The sequence below is a fragment of the Galleria mellonella genome, unplaced genomic scaffold (genome assembly GCF_026898425.1).
Source record: "Galleria mellonella isolate WM207_F2 unplaced genomic scaffold, CSIRO_AGI_GalMel_v1 utg165, whole genome shotgun sequence".
Classification (NCBI taxonomy): Eukaryota; Metazoa; Arthropoda; class Insecta; order Lepidoptera; family Pyralidae; genus Galleria; species Galleria mellonella.
Genome location: NW_026442009.1, coordinates 986,208 through 1,005,953, shown reverse-complemented (window position 1 = coordinate 1,005,953; position 19,746 = coordinate 986,208). Strand labels below are relative to the sequence as shown.

General features: G+C 31.3%; 2 protein-coding genes across 3 annotated transcripts in view; both read right to left on the bottom strand.

The window, feature by feature from the left end:
• The window catches only part of LOC113519028 (uncharacterized), a 404,087-nt gene that overhangs the window by 140,032 nt on the left and 244,309 nt on the right, over positions 1-19,746 (bottom strand). The window lies entirely within an intron of this gene.
• Positions 1-19,746, bottom strand: part of LOC113519027 (autophagy-related protein 16-1) — a 223,749-nt gene that overhangs the window by 39,896 nt on the left and 164,107 nt on the right. For both annotated transcript variants that reach the window (XM_052892770.1, XM_052892771.1), the window contains one exon: positions 8,054-8,174. In XM_052892770.1, the coding sequence (XP_052748730.1) occupies positions 8,054-8,174 (121 nt within the window). The remainder of the gene's footprint in view (positions 1-8,053; positions 8,175-19,746) is intronic.

The following is a 19,746-nucleotide window of genomic DNA, read 5'->3' as shown; positions in this document are numbered from 1 at the left end:
TCCCTTCTGTGTCAATATTTCATATATGGTAACGTCTTCTCTGTACGCTATTGTGAACCTTGACTTTAAAGTTTGTTTATATTAAATAGCTCAGCTTTCGCAGCGGTCACCCATAGGAACCCCTGTTTCTTTTCTATGTACTTATATGGTATTAAACCTATTGTACTATAGGCGAACCGTCACAATGTTTGTTACTATCTTCCATGGCATCACCTGTATGCGTCAGTATATACAGTATCCTAAAGATATAACTTAGGTACATGTGTACAAAATTTCATTTAAATCCGTTCAGTCGTTTAAACATGATTGACTTTGATTTGATTGATTGACATGACTTCTACATTTATAATATTTATAGGATTAAATTTTTAGTTGAACAAAGTAGCTACAAACTAATGGTGGGTATTCTATAGCAATATCTTTATATTGTATTGAGCAAATAACGAATATATTCTATATTATACGAAAATAAACTTTAAGAATGAGATAAAACGGCATATGGCGGTAATATGTAATTAACGTTTTTAATTTGTTGTCAAAGATTTCTTTTTTATATAATTTTTCTATAACTTTTTTTTTATTCTAAATTATTATCAAATTTTACTTTTTTTTTAATGGTTATACAGATATTATTCTCAAACAATGTGTTTTTCTGAAAAAATGTTTTATTAACTTCTGAGCATTATATTATTGACAATGTTGCTGTAGTTTTCAATAGTATTTGTTTGTTTAATTTTGTTTATATTTGTTTAATATAGTATTGTCTAATTTTGTGTTTCGTTTACTTGTATTTTATTTGTGCAAATTTTAGTGGCTACCAAATTACTATTTAAGTATATAATTATGTATTGTTTTAGCTGTTTGTTTGTCTTAAATAAATAAATAAATAAATAGAATCCAATCGAAATGAATACAGATATCAGACGTGTGATATCGGAATGGGTTGTGACCTTTTTTCTTTATCAATGCCCAGAGAACCCAATATATAGCTATAGGAGCGGTACTGATACTACCCCTACCTATAAAGAGGAGAAAGGGATTGTTAGCAATGGGGTCTAATTGACCCATTGCTAGCAATATACCCTGTCAAGTCGACCTCCATGCGGTTCCCCTTGGAAAACATCGTGTTTTTTTTATGGGTGGTAATGGAATGGTAACCCTGCCTGTGCTAACGGGATACGCTGGCGGAGCATCAGTGAAGGGTGATCGATGACGTGAATGAAAACAGGCCAGTTAGCCCATCATGATGAATTCATCAGGAAATAACCATGATAGTTTCCAGGGAGAACCGCGAGGAGGTCGACCTGGTTGGGTATATTGCTAGCAATGGGATTCTTAATCTCGATTACTAACAATCCCTTTCCCCCCAAACATCGTGGTTAATCGTAGTGGAATTTGTCACGATGGGCTAACTGACCTGCTTTCATCGTCACCTATCATCTATATCTATCATTGGTGCTCCGTCAGCGTATACCGATAGCGCAGGCGAGGTACTATTCCATTATCACCCATTAAAAAAAAAAAAAAAAACTAATATAAACGTATCATTTATATTTATTTAAGTATCTGGATATAAAAGATATCAACGACAGGCCCGTTGATGTCATTTGTATGTATTGCCTGTAATATTTCCCGCAATAACATAAACTTCACTTTACAGCTATGGTGTATTTAGTAACTATAATGTATATACTTACTATTTAAAAATTTCAAGTACCTAACACTATACTAATTAAATAAGCTAAAAAATAGAATACTAAAATATAATAAAGTAGGAAAGTGAGCTATCTTTGTTTATTTTTATGAGTCAAAACACTAACTGATTAAATGCATAAGCATACAAAAATTTTTAACTGCTGCATGTGACGGTTCGCCTATAGTACAATAGGTTTAATACCATAAGTACATAGAAAAGAAACAGGGGTTCCTATGGATGACCGCTGCGAAAGCTGAGCTATTTAATATAAACAAACTTTAAAGTCAAGGTTCACAATAGCGTACAGAGAAGACGTTACCATATATGAAATATTGACACAGAAGGGAAACTCCTTTGATGTGTTTTCAAAGTGTAGTGGATGTCACAAGAAAATTAAATAAATTAAACAAAAATATATTATATCTTATATATAACCAAATTATAGTTTACCTTTTATCATCAGGTGTAAAAAGGATGCATACAACACAGTTTAATAAGGTTTATGAGAGTCTTTAAAGTTTTATAAATTCGATAATCAATTTAATAGAAAATACCAAAATACGTTAACATACAATTAAATTAAATTTGAAGAAAAGTTCAGTTCGAATAATAGGCTAAATCTGATTATTGAAATATCTACCCTTCGGTGACATAATCTATGACGATACTAGATGAAGAGAAAAAAAAAAAAGTAGAAAAAAAAAAAGAGAGCCGGCAGATCGGCGGGCGCGCGGGGGTGGCTTTTTAGGAATTGCGCAATAAAAAAAAAAAAAAAAAAAAAAAAAGGGCAAATGGCGCGGGAGTCGTGTTTTAGGGATTGCGCAATAAAATAAAAAAATAACTAGGTTATAGATCTAGGAGGGACTGGATCGATGAAGGGGTTTGAGACCTTAGTGTATCACTATCGATTAAGAGTGTGAAATTAATCAATGGAAGACTGGAGAATCCGGTGAGCTCGTTCCATTTATTACTGCGTAGTTAGATTTTTGACTGTGATCGCAGGCAATGTCTATACTTAATATTTCCACCAACTATTGAAATACATATTTACTAGAGTCAATACAAGCTTAGGTAATGCGTTTAATCTTTAAATGTTATCACATTTGATAAAATTTTGACTTCAATATAACGATGATGATGAATAATCTATATGATGATATATACCTATGTTATTCTATTCATATACAAAACTCTAATTAGACATTTGTTTAGTAGAACTTTATCACTTTGATTCAGTGAAGCTGATGTAAACTTAGGTTCCACTATTACAAAATTGTTGTACTTGTTTAGATTTGGAGATTACTTTAGGAATTAACTATCAAGCTATTATAACACCTATATAAAGACAGCTTATTGTTTAATATAAAATTATTTATTTATAACGGTCAGGCAAGCAAGCAAAGTTATTATAGGTTGATCAGGGAGTTAGTGGATGCAGGAGTCTCGGGCCGTTCTTTGTGGTAATGTGTGGGAATTGCCTGTGTTCAGTCGTGGATTGATGATGGTTGAGACGATGATGATGATGGAATAGTTGTATTTATTACACTATTACAGTGTTGGTTTGGAATATCTGTGCATGCTTAACGTCTCATGGTGAAATGTTTTCATACCATTGCTCGGTCGACTGAACTAATAATTCTTTTGTATACTTCTAATTACCCATGATTACATGTGGGGATTTGTTTTACACCGGATGTACAAAGAAACAGCTTAACTGTTGCATGTAATATTATGTGAATGTAATACTTTTAATACATTATTAATTGTGTTATTAGATAAATTCATGTGACTGTGGGGTGTTTATGGTAAACAAGCCTGTATTGTTTAAATAGATATTTTGTCTTGATTTATTATAAACTTTAATATTGATTTTGTTGTAGTAAGCAAGCTGATAATAACAATTCTGTGTGTATTACTGATTACTAATAATATTTAATTATGCTGATATTATAGGTGTGGATTTATTTCCTAATGGTAATAAAAGTACTAAAAGATTCTCTGACTATAGTTACTCTTAACTAGGTATGAGGTTCATTATAAAATTGGTACTGTATGACACTTGTGAAGCTATGTATTTTACTCATATTTAGAAAGGAAGTTGTCCTGGCGATAAGGTTTGTATGTGTGTTGTTTGTTCATGTTATATTGACTAGACAAGTTCAGACAGGGTTAATATTAGTGAATATTTACTGGATTTATATTTAATATACATGTTTTGAATATTTTATGGGAATAGTATGGAGATATACAAGTAGTAAAATATAATATTAGTATTTTATAAATTTAATTATTGAGTTATATGTTTATATCGGACTGTATTCAAGGGGATATGATCCTATTAATATCAAGTTAGGACAATTACTTTAAATATTAATAAAGCAAACACTAACACTGATTATTCACTTCTTTAATAAATTTACATTAGAGGTTAGAAATCAAATAGATAGCATATTGGGAAAATCTTCACCACACATGTATTTGAGGAATGTTCTTGATAATTAGTACTGTATGTATATATTATTGCAAGTACAATTGCAATAAGAATGTTAAACTTCTAATCTTCTGTTCATTCTTGAATTTGAAAGTAAGCTTGGCTACTGATATGAATATAAAACTGCAGCATTACTGGATACTATTAATTATTTCTGGTGTAAACCATGATTATTTATGTCACTGATAATTTAGTTGTATATTACGGTTGATATATGATGATTTTATATTTAATTATATTAAACAAATACAAATAAACAAACTTGCTAGTATTTGTTACGTTGACAGTTGTGATAGATAATCTAAATTCAATTCAATACATCAATACGTCATTCAATACGTCATTAATGTGACAGATGCAAACAAAAGGAGATTATACACGTTATGATTCTATATCTAAGTCTATAGAAAATTTATATAATTTTCTGTTATTTTATAATAACTGTAGGGGAAATATTGGAATTATTTATATGAGAAATTTCACTTAAATGATATGATAATTATTTAAAGACCTAATTTCTTAGGGATTTAATCATGATGATTTAAACACTAAAACACTTGTTTATCTGAGAAATCCTCTTAGTAAATAGGTTTACTAAGACACTAAAAGGAAGTAGATATAGTATAACTATAGTACAGCTACAATAATTGTATGGGACTTACTGTCCTTTCTATACAAATATATATTTAATATATATCTTTTACATTATAATTATTCAATATACATCTACTACTCAACATACACAAATAGGACTTATTGTCCTTCCTATATACCTATATATAATAATTGACCTGGCACTTTAATGTGTAATTTATCAGTACTTATGACAACAACCAATTAGGACTTATAGTCCTCTCTATAAAGCTACATAATTATTTAATCTGATTATTTCACAATGTGATTAATCAAACCTCTACAAATATTACAAAAGATCTCTATTACTCTCAACACAATAATAGCTTGTTGGACTTAGTGTCCTCAAACTTATAGAAAACCCAACTGGTTATTTCACGAGACGTTGTTAACTTGTGATTAATCAGTGTCTTTTAAAGGACTTATAGTTCCTTTAGATATATCTCTCTGAATAAATAATTGGTTAATTCACAATGTGGTTAATCAACAATAATATTATATATATTTGACTGGACTTATAGTTCATTCAATAGCACTCATTACTTTTAGTAGCTCTCGACCTATGGTTTGGACTACTCGTTCTTAGGCTCCGGCCTAATCAACAGATTTAACTTGAACCTTGAGTATTCTTGGTATTAAGTAAATAATATTAAATTGACAATGCTATGTTATGATATAGCAATTATCAACATTATATGGCTTGGCCAATTCCAGGGTGTGGAAGGTATCCCCTATCACACAAATCTTCATCTCTATCGGACTGTCTTCACAGGTGATCTCTAATGTCACATTATAGGGCCGAAGGGTTATGTCCCATCAAAGTAGGTTCTGGTGTCTGGGTGATCTCGCTTCTTGGTCTGATCTCTTGTGGAGCCGAAGGGAAACCCCCATTGAGTAAGCTCGTAACAGGGTGACGCTGGGAAACAGTTTCGTACTGTTAGTGGGTGATCTCTATGTCGCCATATAGGACTGAAAGGGTCATCGCCCATGAGTAAGCTCTCGTGTCGGAGTGATCCTGGGATTTCAGTTCCGATCCTTTTGCCTCTGGCAAACACCAATTTATACTGGAAGCATCGTGGGGCTGGTGGAGCCACTGTAATGTTGAAGTAAATGTACTTATGTTTGGTTTGGAACTGAGAATACTCATGCCCTTATTACCATCAGAGTGCATTAATAAATAGTAATACCCTTCCCTACCTTTTTGGAGGAAGAGTTATAGATAGTTGGAAAGTCTTCCACTGGTCCGGGCGTGTGAGGGGCCCGACCGCTCCCCCATTTTTTTTATTATGACAGTTGTTCTGTAATTTAATATTAAATTAACATAACCTTCTAGTTTCATGAATTATGAGTATAATTCATTAATTATTCTTAATCCTTAAAGATTTATCAATTATCTTCATTATTTAACTCCTATCATATACCAATTAAAGAACCTTTTGGTTATTACACACACAACGGGTCCTACATTACTAGACGATCACACATTTATTTATCTGGCCAAATGATCAAGTGTTCTACTATAAGATCTGTTCAATATTATATGTTTATTGTAAAGGTTATATGATTCATAGGGTGTTTGGGGTATATAAGGCAATATAGGTATGGGGTTATATTGAGGGTGTTAGGCCATTCCTTAGGGTAGGTTTTCATTAGATTTTCATGAGATTTCATTAGGTAAAGCCTTCGTAGGCTTTTCTTAGGCTTTGTAGGTTTTCCATGTGTAGCTTAGATTAGAAGGTAGTTAGATTATAAAGGGGTACACAGGGTTACAAAAGGGTGGACCATCACATGCAGACACTAATAAACAAACATGCTCGCTTATTAGGCTGTATAATTACTAGTTCAACGACGAGAAATATAGTTTATGTCCTGATTAGATAATTATAAACAATTTCTAGTAGAAAATCCGAGCATCGCTCCTAATGACCTATAGTAAAACTAATTATAGAGGGAGATGGTGCCTCAAGCGTCAATAATTTTAATGTGTTTATGGTTACAAATTTCCTTGCCGGTCTCATGCTTCTCTCGTCCTTTAACGAACCCTATGCTGTATTGGTATGTAACGATTATGGCAGTAATTCGATTACTCGCAATAATTTCTATTGGTTCGTATTAGTTTTGTGCCCTTTATTATTTCCTGTAGGATTTAAGGGTGCGCGCCGTGTTGGCGACGCATCGTGAGTATTTTAATTAATAAATAATAAATGATGGATTTGTCGTGTGGCCTCGGCATAAATAGACCAACCCTTTTTTTCACGTGGTTGTCATAAGAGCCAACTAAGCAGAGGGGGGAGGGGAGGGAGGTATGGGCAGTAGCGTCTCTCTTAAAACATCTCCAAAGTATAACTGCGGTTGCCAATCTGCCTGCCAAGCATGGCAACTATTGGCAAAACGCCTCCGGCTTATTAAAAACTCTGAAGTTTAGTAAGAATAAAGTGATAAAAATATAAACTTTGTTTTTAGTCACTTGTATTAAATGGTAAATAATAAATAATCATCAATAATATATTAATCCTTCGTCAGTGTGGTGAATGAATGTTGTTGAATCAGCCGTGAACTGTCCTCTGCTGAACATAGACTCCCCCATAAGGGGGGTTTTGCTAGTAGTTGCGGGTTGATAACCGTAGTTTGGCTTTTGGTGACGTTTTAAGAGGGAAACTACTACCTATTCCTCCACTATAAGCTCCCTTAGTCGTCTTACGATACCCACGGGAAAGGAAGGGATGACCTATTCTATGCCGGGACCTACTTGGCTAACTATATTAGATACGAGTACATGGCAATACATTGTATTTAATATAATTATACAGTCTACAAGCTTTTTGCTAGCTATTTCGTAAGCATAGATTTTAGAAGTAGGAAAACCCATTAAATTGGCTTTTAAATAGCGCATCAAGATAAATACACTGGATTTCAGGTTTGACCTTCAGGAACACAAATGTGAAAACCATATCCAATTTCGTGCAGCAGTTTTTGTGTGATCAAACAGATAGGAAAAATTTATAAAATTATTGTTGTGACTTCTATTGTTTTTATTAAGACATCTCATATCAATTCTTCTTAAATATTTCCAATGTACAGACATCGCCTAATTACAATTATATTATACTAGCAATATATATTGTTTTTTTTTCTTCTTATAATTTTATATTCAAATTTAATACACATATAAAGAACGTAATATATGCATATATTTATAACACAATAAGTAATTATGATTATAATTAACTTACAGCTTTTACTTCTAAGGTCCCAAATTTTCAGTGTCCGGTCGTGGCTACCGGTGATCACCTTGGTTGATTCACCCAGAAATTTGGCTGCCATCACCTTCCCACTGTGGCCAGTCAGTGAGTGCTGCAAACATTTATTTATATAAGTCATCTCGACAGCCAGTATTATAATTACAATAGAGTTCTGATTTACATCTGTGTATATAACAAATTCATAGATATGTTTTAATTTTTTAAAACTACTTTTAAAAAACAAGTAAAAATTTTTAAAATAAAAAAAATTATAATAATCACTTTAATTACTATAAAATTATTACGGGAAATGACGAACATGATTAGATATACGAGTACCATATGGATGGAAAGGAGTAGTTACTATCTCGTTTCTTCTAATTTCAGATATATAGGCTATATCAGATATTGGAAAATTAGATTCAGTTTATTGCATGTTCTTACAAAAGATTTGAAAAATAAATTATAACTATTCATCGACTATCGCTAAATTATGTACGGATGTTGGCGATTTGGATGCAGAGTGTAAAGTTATTGCTTGCTTAATTAAGGGTTACATTTGACTTGTCGTCGTCAGAAACTCATTTCATTCCTTGTGAAATTAACGTCGGCAGGTGAGATTTAACACCGGTTAAGAGATATTTTAAAATGATTAGTGTTAGAGAAAATTGTTGGGTCTTGTTATAATTTGAATTAATTTTATTACTTCGAATTGAGTTTTAACTACCGAGGCCATAGGCTGAGTGTAGTGAAGCATGAAAAATATTTTTATCATGTGGTTTTGAAGAAAATATCATGACTAGAATCCCCGTATAGAAGTAGAGGGATTTTTATGAATGATAATTTTTTTTATACAAATTAGAATGGCAAACAAGTAGATTGCCCACCAAAAGTAAAGTGGACTTCGACTAGCCATGAACAACGCGTGGATATCACGAAATACATTATGATGAAGATCATGTATTTATAAAGAAGTCTATATCTATTAGTACAAGCTTTGCTTTACTAGATGACATTGTGTTCTACCTAGTTTACATGACTGGTGGACCACCGGCAACCGGTACTTACAGGACTATATATAGGTAATTATTTTATTTGATTGGAAATGTTTAAAAAATAACCAAATTAAGAGTACCAGTAAATGACTAGACAACAATCTATGAATTAATCAGAAAACAAAGGACGTGAGTAAATACAGATAATTGGATTAACTAAGCAGCTCTAGCTGTTTACGTTACGTATATAACGGTAACAAATACTTGATAAGTAATAAATATAAATGTAGGCTGTTTAAGAGGTTTAAATAAAAAGTAATTCTAATGAGACTGCTCAATAAAATGTAAAAGAGACTACCAGCGGGCTACCGTTCGGCATTGAGGAACCATTTACACTTGGCTCCCGGCGCGCCACGAACAACGATTATTGACTTCGCTTTATGGGCTCGTGATCTCGATGAACAGCTTCACTACGCGACTGCGCCGAATCGTCCGCTCACGAAGGAAGTAGCTCTGTGCTGTCTATTTGCATTTAAAGTGTCTATTAATTAGACATCATACTGTGTGAACTAGCTTTAGGTTTAATAAAACGCCAAACGATTTTATGTTTTGTATTTCTCTTGTTTTCGCGGTAAATGTAACAAAGCGCAAACGAACAAATGTTAATAAATATTAATCTTCGTTATTTTAAGTGATCTGTTTGTAATAATTAATGAATATTCTATTAGGTGCTGTAACGTAGCTGTTATAGATTTATAACACGAAGCAATACCTTAACATGACAAGCTTGTAGTTAAACAATTCTAGCACGCTCAAAATGTCTCCATAACTTTGTGGTAATATGCGAGCGGACATCTGACCCGCTCTCGCTGCTCTTAATTACAGACAAAACGCTCCGTTATCAGACGGTACAGCCGACAAGTTTCATTGCATTTACGTACAGTAAATAGTAACATAAAGGTGCTTATAACAATCGTTGTTATAATTATTATCAGAATCGTATAGGAATATATAATTAATATGGAAGCATATAAGTGCGATTTCCCGCCCGCCTAACAACCTGTCCTCACATGGCTGTCGATGTACCGTTTTTCTGTAGTCCTCGCGAATTTGCTAGTCATGACGGGACGAGCCATTAGATGTTATTACAGTAATTATATAGTTACAAACTCGTCACATAGACATTCCACCACGCGCCACGAATTTCAATTCATTAAAAAGTTTAAAACGGTATTTAAATTGAGTTTAAAGCCGAAAAAAGTCAATTTGTCTGTGGTAATAAATGACATCACATCAAAAGCCAACATGAGTGACTGAACTGTCGCTGGAAACACTTCAAACGGCGATGATGAGGCAATAATTCGTGATATTTTTTTTGTTGATCACATTTTATAGTAAATTTTATGGAAACTAAAGAAATTAACTAGCGTTAATTCTCGGCGAGGAAGAATTAATTGAGTTTAATTCGTTAAGCGCCATTTAGTCGACAACGTTGTTCCCAGTGAGCGCACAACGGGACCTTATCATCGCCTTAAAATTTATAGTATAGTGGCTAATTAAGAGTACACTCATTTAGTACTTCGTCGCGTCACGAGTACGGGACGCGTATAAGCTACCGCTTTCGGGTTATTGTGCGCGATAGTGGGGCACACTAATTGAGGGGGTTAAGAGATATCATCCGGACAAGACTTACCCACTTCTAACGAGCAATATAACAAACAATTTCCATAAGGAAGTAGACTTTCATCCTAGATTTCAGAAAAATATGGTCAGACTGTAAAAATATTAAAAAAAATAGGTACTCAATATACTAAGTGAGAGCACAAATAATTTCGTATGAATTGTCCACATAATTTAGATACAATAAAATAATAATCTTGAAGACAATAAACACTCTAGTCCATTAAACAATATCGGTATGCAAGTTATCAGACACTCGTTACATTTATCTCAATACTGTGAATTTGAATATCAGAGTGGCCGTTACAAAGTATAAATATCGTACGTGCGGCCTGCGAAATAACTCACTCCTTATAAATCGTTGATTTAAATTGCGCACTCTCATTAGTGATTCAGACTGTGGTTTTCCGTATAGAAATACACAACTTATTACTTAGCCAACGGAATTATGTGCATCTGTGCAGGGCACGACTTTTGGTCAACGCATGCTCTAACTAATCTCGGAGATTAAGAACGTCGTGTAAATTTTTTATAACAATTAAAATGAAAACGTTTAACTGCAGAACATTAAAACACAAAATTTTTAAATTTCTTAATTGAATTATTTAATAAAGATTGTCTATTACTTTGTGTCTACGTTAGCTTTACATATGTTTTGTGTAAAAGTAACGTGTAACTAACTTTGTGTACAATGAAGGTGGCCTAAAACCTATTGACATCTGAAGGCGTCATCCTCAACTACTCTACTGACCGGATGGCCCAAACTGTTAGAAAATGGTGCCTGTACATAACTTATATACATGAATATCACAGATTATTGACACGTCTGTGGTACACCTTATGTGTTGCCACTCTTGAATATTAAGATGTCATATCCGTGTACACAATAATTTCACTGACATATCTACTGACATATGATCTGCAAGCCAGAAGTAATAATACCTCAGCGTAGCCGATGCTTGGTGACAATTACAGTTTAATATATATATATTCTAGTTTTTTTTTTCAATAATTCTATAAAGTACCTAATGAAGTCAATAACAGAATAAAATTACTGCAAGTACAGAAAGCATTTTCAGTGTTTTTATCTGTGTGGGTACTAATAGGAAATTATCTAATGGTAATTATTAGTGGAAAACAAAACCGGCATTGAAACAATATCGGTTTTGTAGGTCATACTCTACTTGTGTGCTAAATATTACCCCAGTATAACAATTTAGCATAATCTGACAAACGAAACTTAAGTTATCAGATACAACAGTGACAACACTATAAAAAATCTTATTAATTACTTAAATTAAGAATTTAATCCATGAGAGCACGTTGTTTTTTTTTTAATAAGATCTTTGTTGATGTTATCTAAATTCTGAGAAATCTCATTAACACCCTTTAAATGTTAACAGATTATATTTACGAGAGTTATTTTATACCAGGTATACAAAACGGTAGCACTGATACTGATAGTGCCTTTATGGTTAAACTGAAAACTTGAGTGTTTACTATCTGGCATGCACATTTAACTTCCTAGTTGGCGCTTATCAGGACCACATAAACAAGTACAGGTGGCGGTTAAATCACAACAGTGTGCACGATATGAAAAGAGACAACCTGATGTAATCAACAAGTCTTTGGTCGCCGCGGGGGCGCGCAGCGTTATTTACAACTCTTGTGTATGTTTGTGTTTTATGAAAGAACTTACCATAGTTCACGGAAACTCATATGGTAATTTTATAATTATACTTAAAATTTTATAATTTTGGATATAACAAGACATCGTCTACATTTTTATGACCGAATCCGGGATCTATATGGTATATATTAATATAAGGAGAAAGGAGAAATTCAACAACTATTCAATCGATTTTTAAAATTCGTTCACCTCTAGAAAGTCAAATTATCAGCGAGTATGGCTATATATTAGTTCCAAAAATTTTATCTACACTTGCGAAGCTGGGTCGGATCGCTAGTATTTAATAACCATAATAAAAAAAGGGTATGTTAAATTTCATGAGGATTGATTGAGACGTGAAGGCGCTAACAGGCAACGGATATTCACATTTTTAACATTAGAAAGACTAATCACAATATCATAATATAAATTCTAAAACAAGTTTGTTAATATTATTGAATAATAAATGTATTATATTACGAGTATTAAATTGATGACAGACTACTGTAGTAGTCGACGACGAAATTTCGAGGTAGCAGAGATCCATATAATTAAGTACTTTATAATTTCGTTGACATTTAAAATGGGGCTTTTATGTCAAATTCGTTAAAGTGAATTTTGTTATTAGGAACAGAAGAAATAACTTATTCTTTCAGTGTTCAAGTTTAGAATTCGGGAGGTTTCATTGTTTTAAGTTTTTTTTTGTACATGAGAAAATGTGTCATAGAGACTCATGCTTCTGTGTATGTGGTTATTGTTGGATTCCTAGCAGGTACAACTTTATGGATAACATGAAATTACCATTACTTCTTACTAGAAATCGCGGGCTAACGTGAGCACTAGACTGCAACCCTAAAACTTACCTACTACCTAACAACGATTAGCCACTGTTACCAATGAAGCCTTCGATAAAAAAATATTTATAAAATTATTTTTATCTAATATCAGCGGCATCGCCGATGACGAGGGTTGTTTGGTTTGTAGCACAAAGGGTTGTCATGCACATGTAACAATTCAACAAGCAAACGGGGTTAGCGTTCTTGGCAGAACTCCAAACGGATAATAATTCTTCGATCTCAAACCTGAATACTAATTCAGCTTTGTAAATAATATACAGAAATACCTATATATAGGTATTTTCTGTTATGTCTAACAATGGGACACTATAGGCTATAAGTGATTAAACTATATGAAATAAGAAAGAAATATTTAAGACAGATTTTTTTTATTATTATTACAACAATATAGTAATGTAGGTTAATTTGTATTGAACACTGAGTACAAATTTAACAGTTAAGGAAGTAAGTAACATAAAAATTTAAAAAAAATGTAGAAGAATTCATACGATATCGCATAGCGTTTTAGTAATTAAATATATACATTACGGTTTTACGGTAAGATTTGGAAACTGGAGTTATGTTTTAATAATGTAGAAATTTAGATGTAACTATCGCATTTTGTCTAGTATAAAAAAATTTTTCAGTAAGTGTAAATTTAATATAAGATCAGTAAACTCCATCAATTGTAAAAAGGATTACAAAAATCGGTTTTGAAATAAAGAAGATATAGCATAATTTATAAAAAAAAAAACAAATTGTAAACCACTCCTGTTTTAAGTTAATCAAAATATATTAAGGATACAAAAGCAGTTACTAGTAGTTTATGGTAATATAGATAAATAATATAATTTATAAATAAATTCAATATCCCGAAATTAATTCACCGCGTATAGCAAAAGTTTGATCAGTGGAACTGAATATTATTGTTAAATCAATTTGCTGAGCAATTTTAATTAATTTAGCACACAGATACAAATGGAAATAGACGACGCAAGTGCTTTAATCTTCATTAAAACTAATCGTGCCATTACTAAATCAACTACTGTGATATAAGTGTATATATAACACTATTTACTGATAACAAAGCCTCTTCCTTATAAAAAAACTTTCTAAAATACAACCTATAATACTGTTCTCGCCAATTCTTTCAGCTTATTTTGATGTATCTTCCAAGAATTTTAAATCAAAATTTACCCAGAGCCCAAGCAGAATAATTTGAGTACAAAAATTAGCTAAAAATTAGTACGCAAAGTACATCTATTTAACTCCATGTCTGTGATGTTTAATGCAGCCAAATGGATTATTAATATGGTAATTTCATTTCCCATTTGAGTAAGATAAGTCAGGTGGATCTTTATCTCGAATTCAAGTAATTAAATGGATATTAATTTGCATACGGAGATAGATGAATTATATTAAATGGTATAACAGAATTTCGCCGGTCATTGTGCCGCGTGAGAATTATATAATTTTAGGGAATACAACGGCAAAAAATTAAATTGATTCTAATTGTTGCACTGCTATGAAAAATACCCGTAACACGTTTTTGCTATTTAATTTCAGTGTTGGTGTACAGTGGTAATTATATATTCGTTTTATGATTATGTGTATCATTACGAGTATGTTTCCCCAATTACACAACTTAAGTAACTTTAAAAGTGGTTATTATATTCCATAACTCACAACAAGGTAAATAAAAAACAGTCGATTTTAAGCACGTTAAGTATATACAAGTTAGAATTGTTTATATGGTAGTTTTTAAATTATATAGAGAGAAATGGCTGGAGGGATTTCTCTTTAATAGAGATAATTAGCATTGGATATTTCCTGCTTATCTTGTGAGATTGTGGTTTAAATATAATATAAAAATCAAACCAAAATAAATGCTATCTTTATACATTACCATTATTATAAATTCCTATGATAAGCAAATTTTGGCGTCAGTTCAGAAAGAAGTTTCGAAAAGCGGGTAAGAAACTCGACGGCTAAAAGTAGACTTTAAAAATAGAAAAATCATCTGTGATTTTAATTAAGTAAAAAATACTGCTATATAATATGTGGGTCAATATACGTGTAATATAATACTATAACAAGCCACAACTTTTTGTGTCACACAGTTCTGAGAATTGATCATGAATCGTGACGAAATGTATACGCACATGATCAATCTTTCTACGATTTGTACATTGTTTTATTTGGTACTATACATAGTTTCGTGAATGCATTTATTGAATGAAACTTCAATTTAACCGTGAGCTTGAAACTAATCTATAAAGAATTTTATTCTCGTCATTGATTAAGAGGAAGTAGTAAAACACTGTTCGATATTGTTTGTTGGACTATTGTTAAAACTTTATTTGTTCTATATACGATATAAATTATATTTTAATGAAATATAATTATTTATTAGCATTGTACGTTAAGAACTAATTAATATTGATGGTGTTCGAAATTTCCTCTCAAAATGATGATATTTACTGAGGAAAAATCAAACTTAAATTTGTTCAAATATTATAAAATTGTGTAAAAGACGTTTCATATTCTGATTTAAAATTTTCTAAAAGTATTCGTAATAAATTAAAAGCAAAAAAAAAAAATCTTAAAACAAGCCTTTATATAAATTATAAATTATTATATAAGAATAACAGTAAACTTTTTATTTAAAACTTTTACTATCAACTTATAATTACACAATTTATATGATATAAAAGATTGTCGCGAGGTTTAAATACTCGTATTTATTTAGTTTTAAATTTTCAAAAAATAAAATTAATCAGATCAAGTTATTTAATGTACTTGTTTATCTGCAAAGGTAAATTCTGTTCCAATAATTCTACAAGAGATGTAAAATAACAGATACATATCAACAGGATATTTTGTGGGATCTCATTCATAAATTTAAAGTGTAAATTCAATACAGGTCGGTATTTACAATACACTTTCACATAATTAAGCATTTATTTGTATACGGACAGTGCGACTCGTTACTTTAAATTGGACTGATAATTTTTTTTCAGACAAGACATTCAGAATGCAATCACTTTTACAGTTATGGCTTTAGGAAAGAATGTATTAAATAATTTATTAAGAGAAAAATAAACCAATCTCCGTTATATTATTTCAAATACATACTCATTAACCTTTTTAACTTTTATTCATCTGATTCTTTTCTGTAATTTGGATATTAATACTTTTTTTTCTAGATACTTGTTGAATTAAAATAGACCTCACTTAGTGAATACCACACAAATTCATCGTGATGATATATAATATTCCATTTGTACACAACATTCCAATGTATACAACATTAAATTTTTTTTATTAAATTCGATATTTAAAATAATAAATATTAATACCTCAAAAGATTATTTCATTGTTCATTCGTAAATATTTTGATTTATGCTATTATATACAATAAGCCGGAACGTTTATGGCAAAAATCATGATGTTTATAATTAACTTAAACGACCAAATAATTGGAGGTGCTCGAGATATATCACCGTAATTATAATTTAATGGAATGGCTTGTGGCTGGCGAATTTATAGAAAGAATTTTATAGTTACGTGATTAGTGTCATATCATAATGTGACTAAATAAATCAACACAAGGAGGCTTAAAATATATCTTGAATAATCTGACTACAAAACGTGGTACAGTTAGTCAATTAACAAAATATGCGGTGTAGCGGAACAGTAAGAGACTGAGTATATTTGTCGCGATTAGCCTTGTTTTATCTCGAGAGCACGCACCACAAACCTTGATGAGGTAGGTATGCTTGCCAATTTTTAGGGTTCCGTACAAAAATTAAATAGAGACAAAAAAATTTTTAACACTTCTAAAAATTTGTAAATACAAGTTAAAATAGCATACAGAACCGATTTGGACATCAATTTGAAAACGACTGATATCCAAAGAGGAACTTTGGTTTAACTATCTATAAGATAAAGTAAACATAAATGTTTTGTCCATTTTATTTAGAAATAGCTTTTAATAGTTATTTATACGACGATGACGAAATCAATACGAACGAATTTTAAATATATATATATGTATAATGAATAAAATGAAACAATGGAATTGATAGATACCTAATAGTTATTATAATTGATAAAATACGTAATATTTTATTTTGGGCCATAATGTAGATTACAATATAGGCCGCATAACCAATTTTGTTTCGATATTTTTTAATAATTACTAAAAATGGTAGTAGTTAGAAACATTGTTTTATTTTTTCTGTAATATTCATATATATATATATATATATATATATATATATATATATATATATATATATATATATACCTTTATAAACTGTAATTATTTCAGATCAGTATATAAAATTTTGTAAAAACTGTAGTTTTTACAAAATTTGTAAATAAGAGAGAATGCTATTTTTTCCCACATTTTTTATTATAAGTTAAAAGCTATGCAGTAAAAGAATAAATAAAAAGCAGTTTCTAAATACAATAAAATGAAGTCTTTTCAAATGATACCCCATTACAATTAGTATGTTAGAGTCTAAAGGTTTTAGTTCCGTTTTGAAATTTTGTGTACCCCTTTTAGGACCCCCTATTAAAACATAAAAAAATTAAATTTTGATTCAATTATTTCCATTGCAATATATGCGGGCCAACAAAATGTAAAACTATTCCAAATTTCCAATGGATAGTGCAAGTAGTTGCTGAGATATAGTGCTGGACGGACTAACGGTCAAAGTGATCCTTTAAACCTTTCGGTACAGAATCCTAAAACAATATAATTTCAAATTTCCACCATTCTGTCGCTAAAAAAAAGAAATAAAATGGAGTGGTATCGAATAAGCGCAATTGAAATTAATGTACGTTTCTGATGTCCTATCTGAAAATGTGATTAAGTAAGTTAGAATTGTTAAGAAGTAAGTTAGTTTTGTTATAAAAACAAACACACTATGTTTGTTTTTATAACAAAACTTATATTTTATCTAATAAAATTTTGTAGTTCCTTGTAAAACGAATTAGATTTTACTTTAAAAAAAGGTTTAATTGTATAACTGTAAAAACTGCAATGTAGCTTTTAAATGCGCATTAAACTTTTTTGTTTCATGTACTAATTTACGGTTTGCTCGTAAATTGGAAAATAAGTATTAAGTATAATACTTGAGTTTCGACGAAACTAGCAATTAACGGCCTCGTTTATTTAAAAAGGTATTGGCTGGCGCAATCTCTCAATCATACTTTTGAAGTAATTTGCGAAGAAAGATTTTTGGCTGTTAATTATTCAATTACTCTTGTACGATCGAATGGATTTTGACGGAAATAGAAGTATAGATGAACTATATGTTCAATTGATACAGAAAATTGTTAGATTCTAATTTTCAAAGCTAATTTGATGTCAATTTTAAAAAAGCTAGAAAAATAGAAAGCATGAGTTAATTTATCTGAGAGTAAAAATCGTTTAAGCCGTAAGCAATATCATTATTATAATACCACGGGTCATGATGTTCTGTTCATCCAGATGTTACACGTGTTAATTCAATTATTGTTGTATAGGGTATTTTTGTTTAAGAAGCAGACAATTTAGCTACGTACAATATGAAATCAGTAGTATTAGATGGATTAATTTATTATTTACCTATGTAGAAAAATAGTCTGTCATTACTACATTACTTAGGGTTAAGAAGAAGAGATAAAATATAAAAAATATTGAGGTCAAAAGGGAGAAAATGTTAGGAGACTTGATAGGACACGACAAATTTATGAATATTATAATAGAAGGTAAGATAGAAGGAAGGAGGGGAAGGGGGAGTTCCAAGGCATAGTTATATCAAGCAGATCAAAGAACAAGTTGGTTTCGTGTCGTATCAAGAAGAGATTCGATGAAAATGAAATAGTGAGTGGCAAGAGCTCCACCGACAAGAGCGTAGTTCTTAAATAGGAAATAGCAAAAACAAATACTACATTATTTTCCAGATAGAATCGCTCATATGGTCACTGAGCTAAGATCTTTCAACAATTAACTACATCTACATAATGATTTTCTATTGTAATAAAGCAAGAGGTTGTTTCAAGGAATCATAATGGAGCTTAGGTTCCCATTATTAATTACAGTGCTAACACGATACAATTGAGGCCCAGTAGCCGGGAAGCGAAGCTGGCGCAGAAGGAAGGCGTGCTCACGACGCGACAACCATCGTTGATTTATGTGTGGGAGCGCGGGGTCGTGAACTCACCACACGAAAATTATTAATTTCATCCTTACATTAGCCAGTAATGGAAAACAGAGCAAGTACATAGCTCATTATAAATTTAATACATTATCAAAATATTAAAAACATAGAGGTTACTTGTTCAGTGGACAATATCATAGTTCGTTCCATAATTTGCAATTGGAATTGACTGCTGCAGTGAACGTATTTTTATTGTGGCACTTATTAATGAAAAACTGTCGATTGATATTATTACTGGCATATTCTTATACAACGGTGCAGTCGGTACTATTGAAGTATGTTATATTTGGGT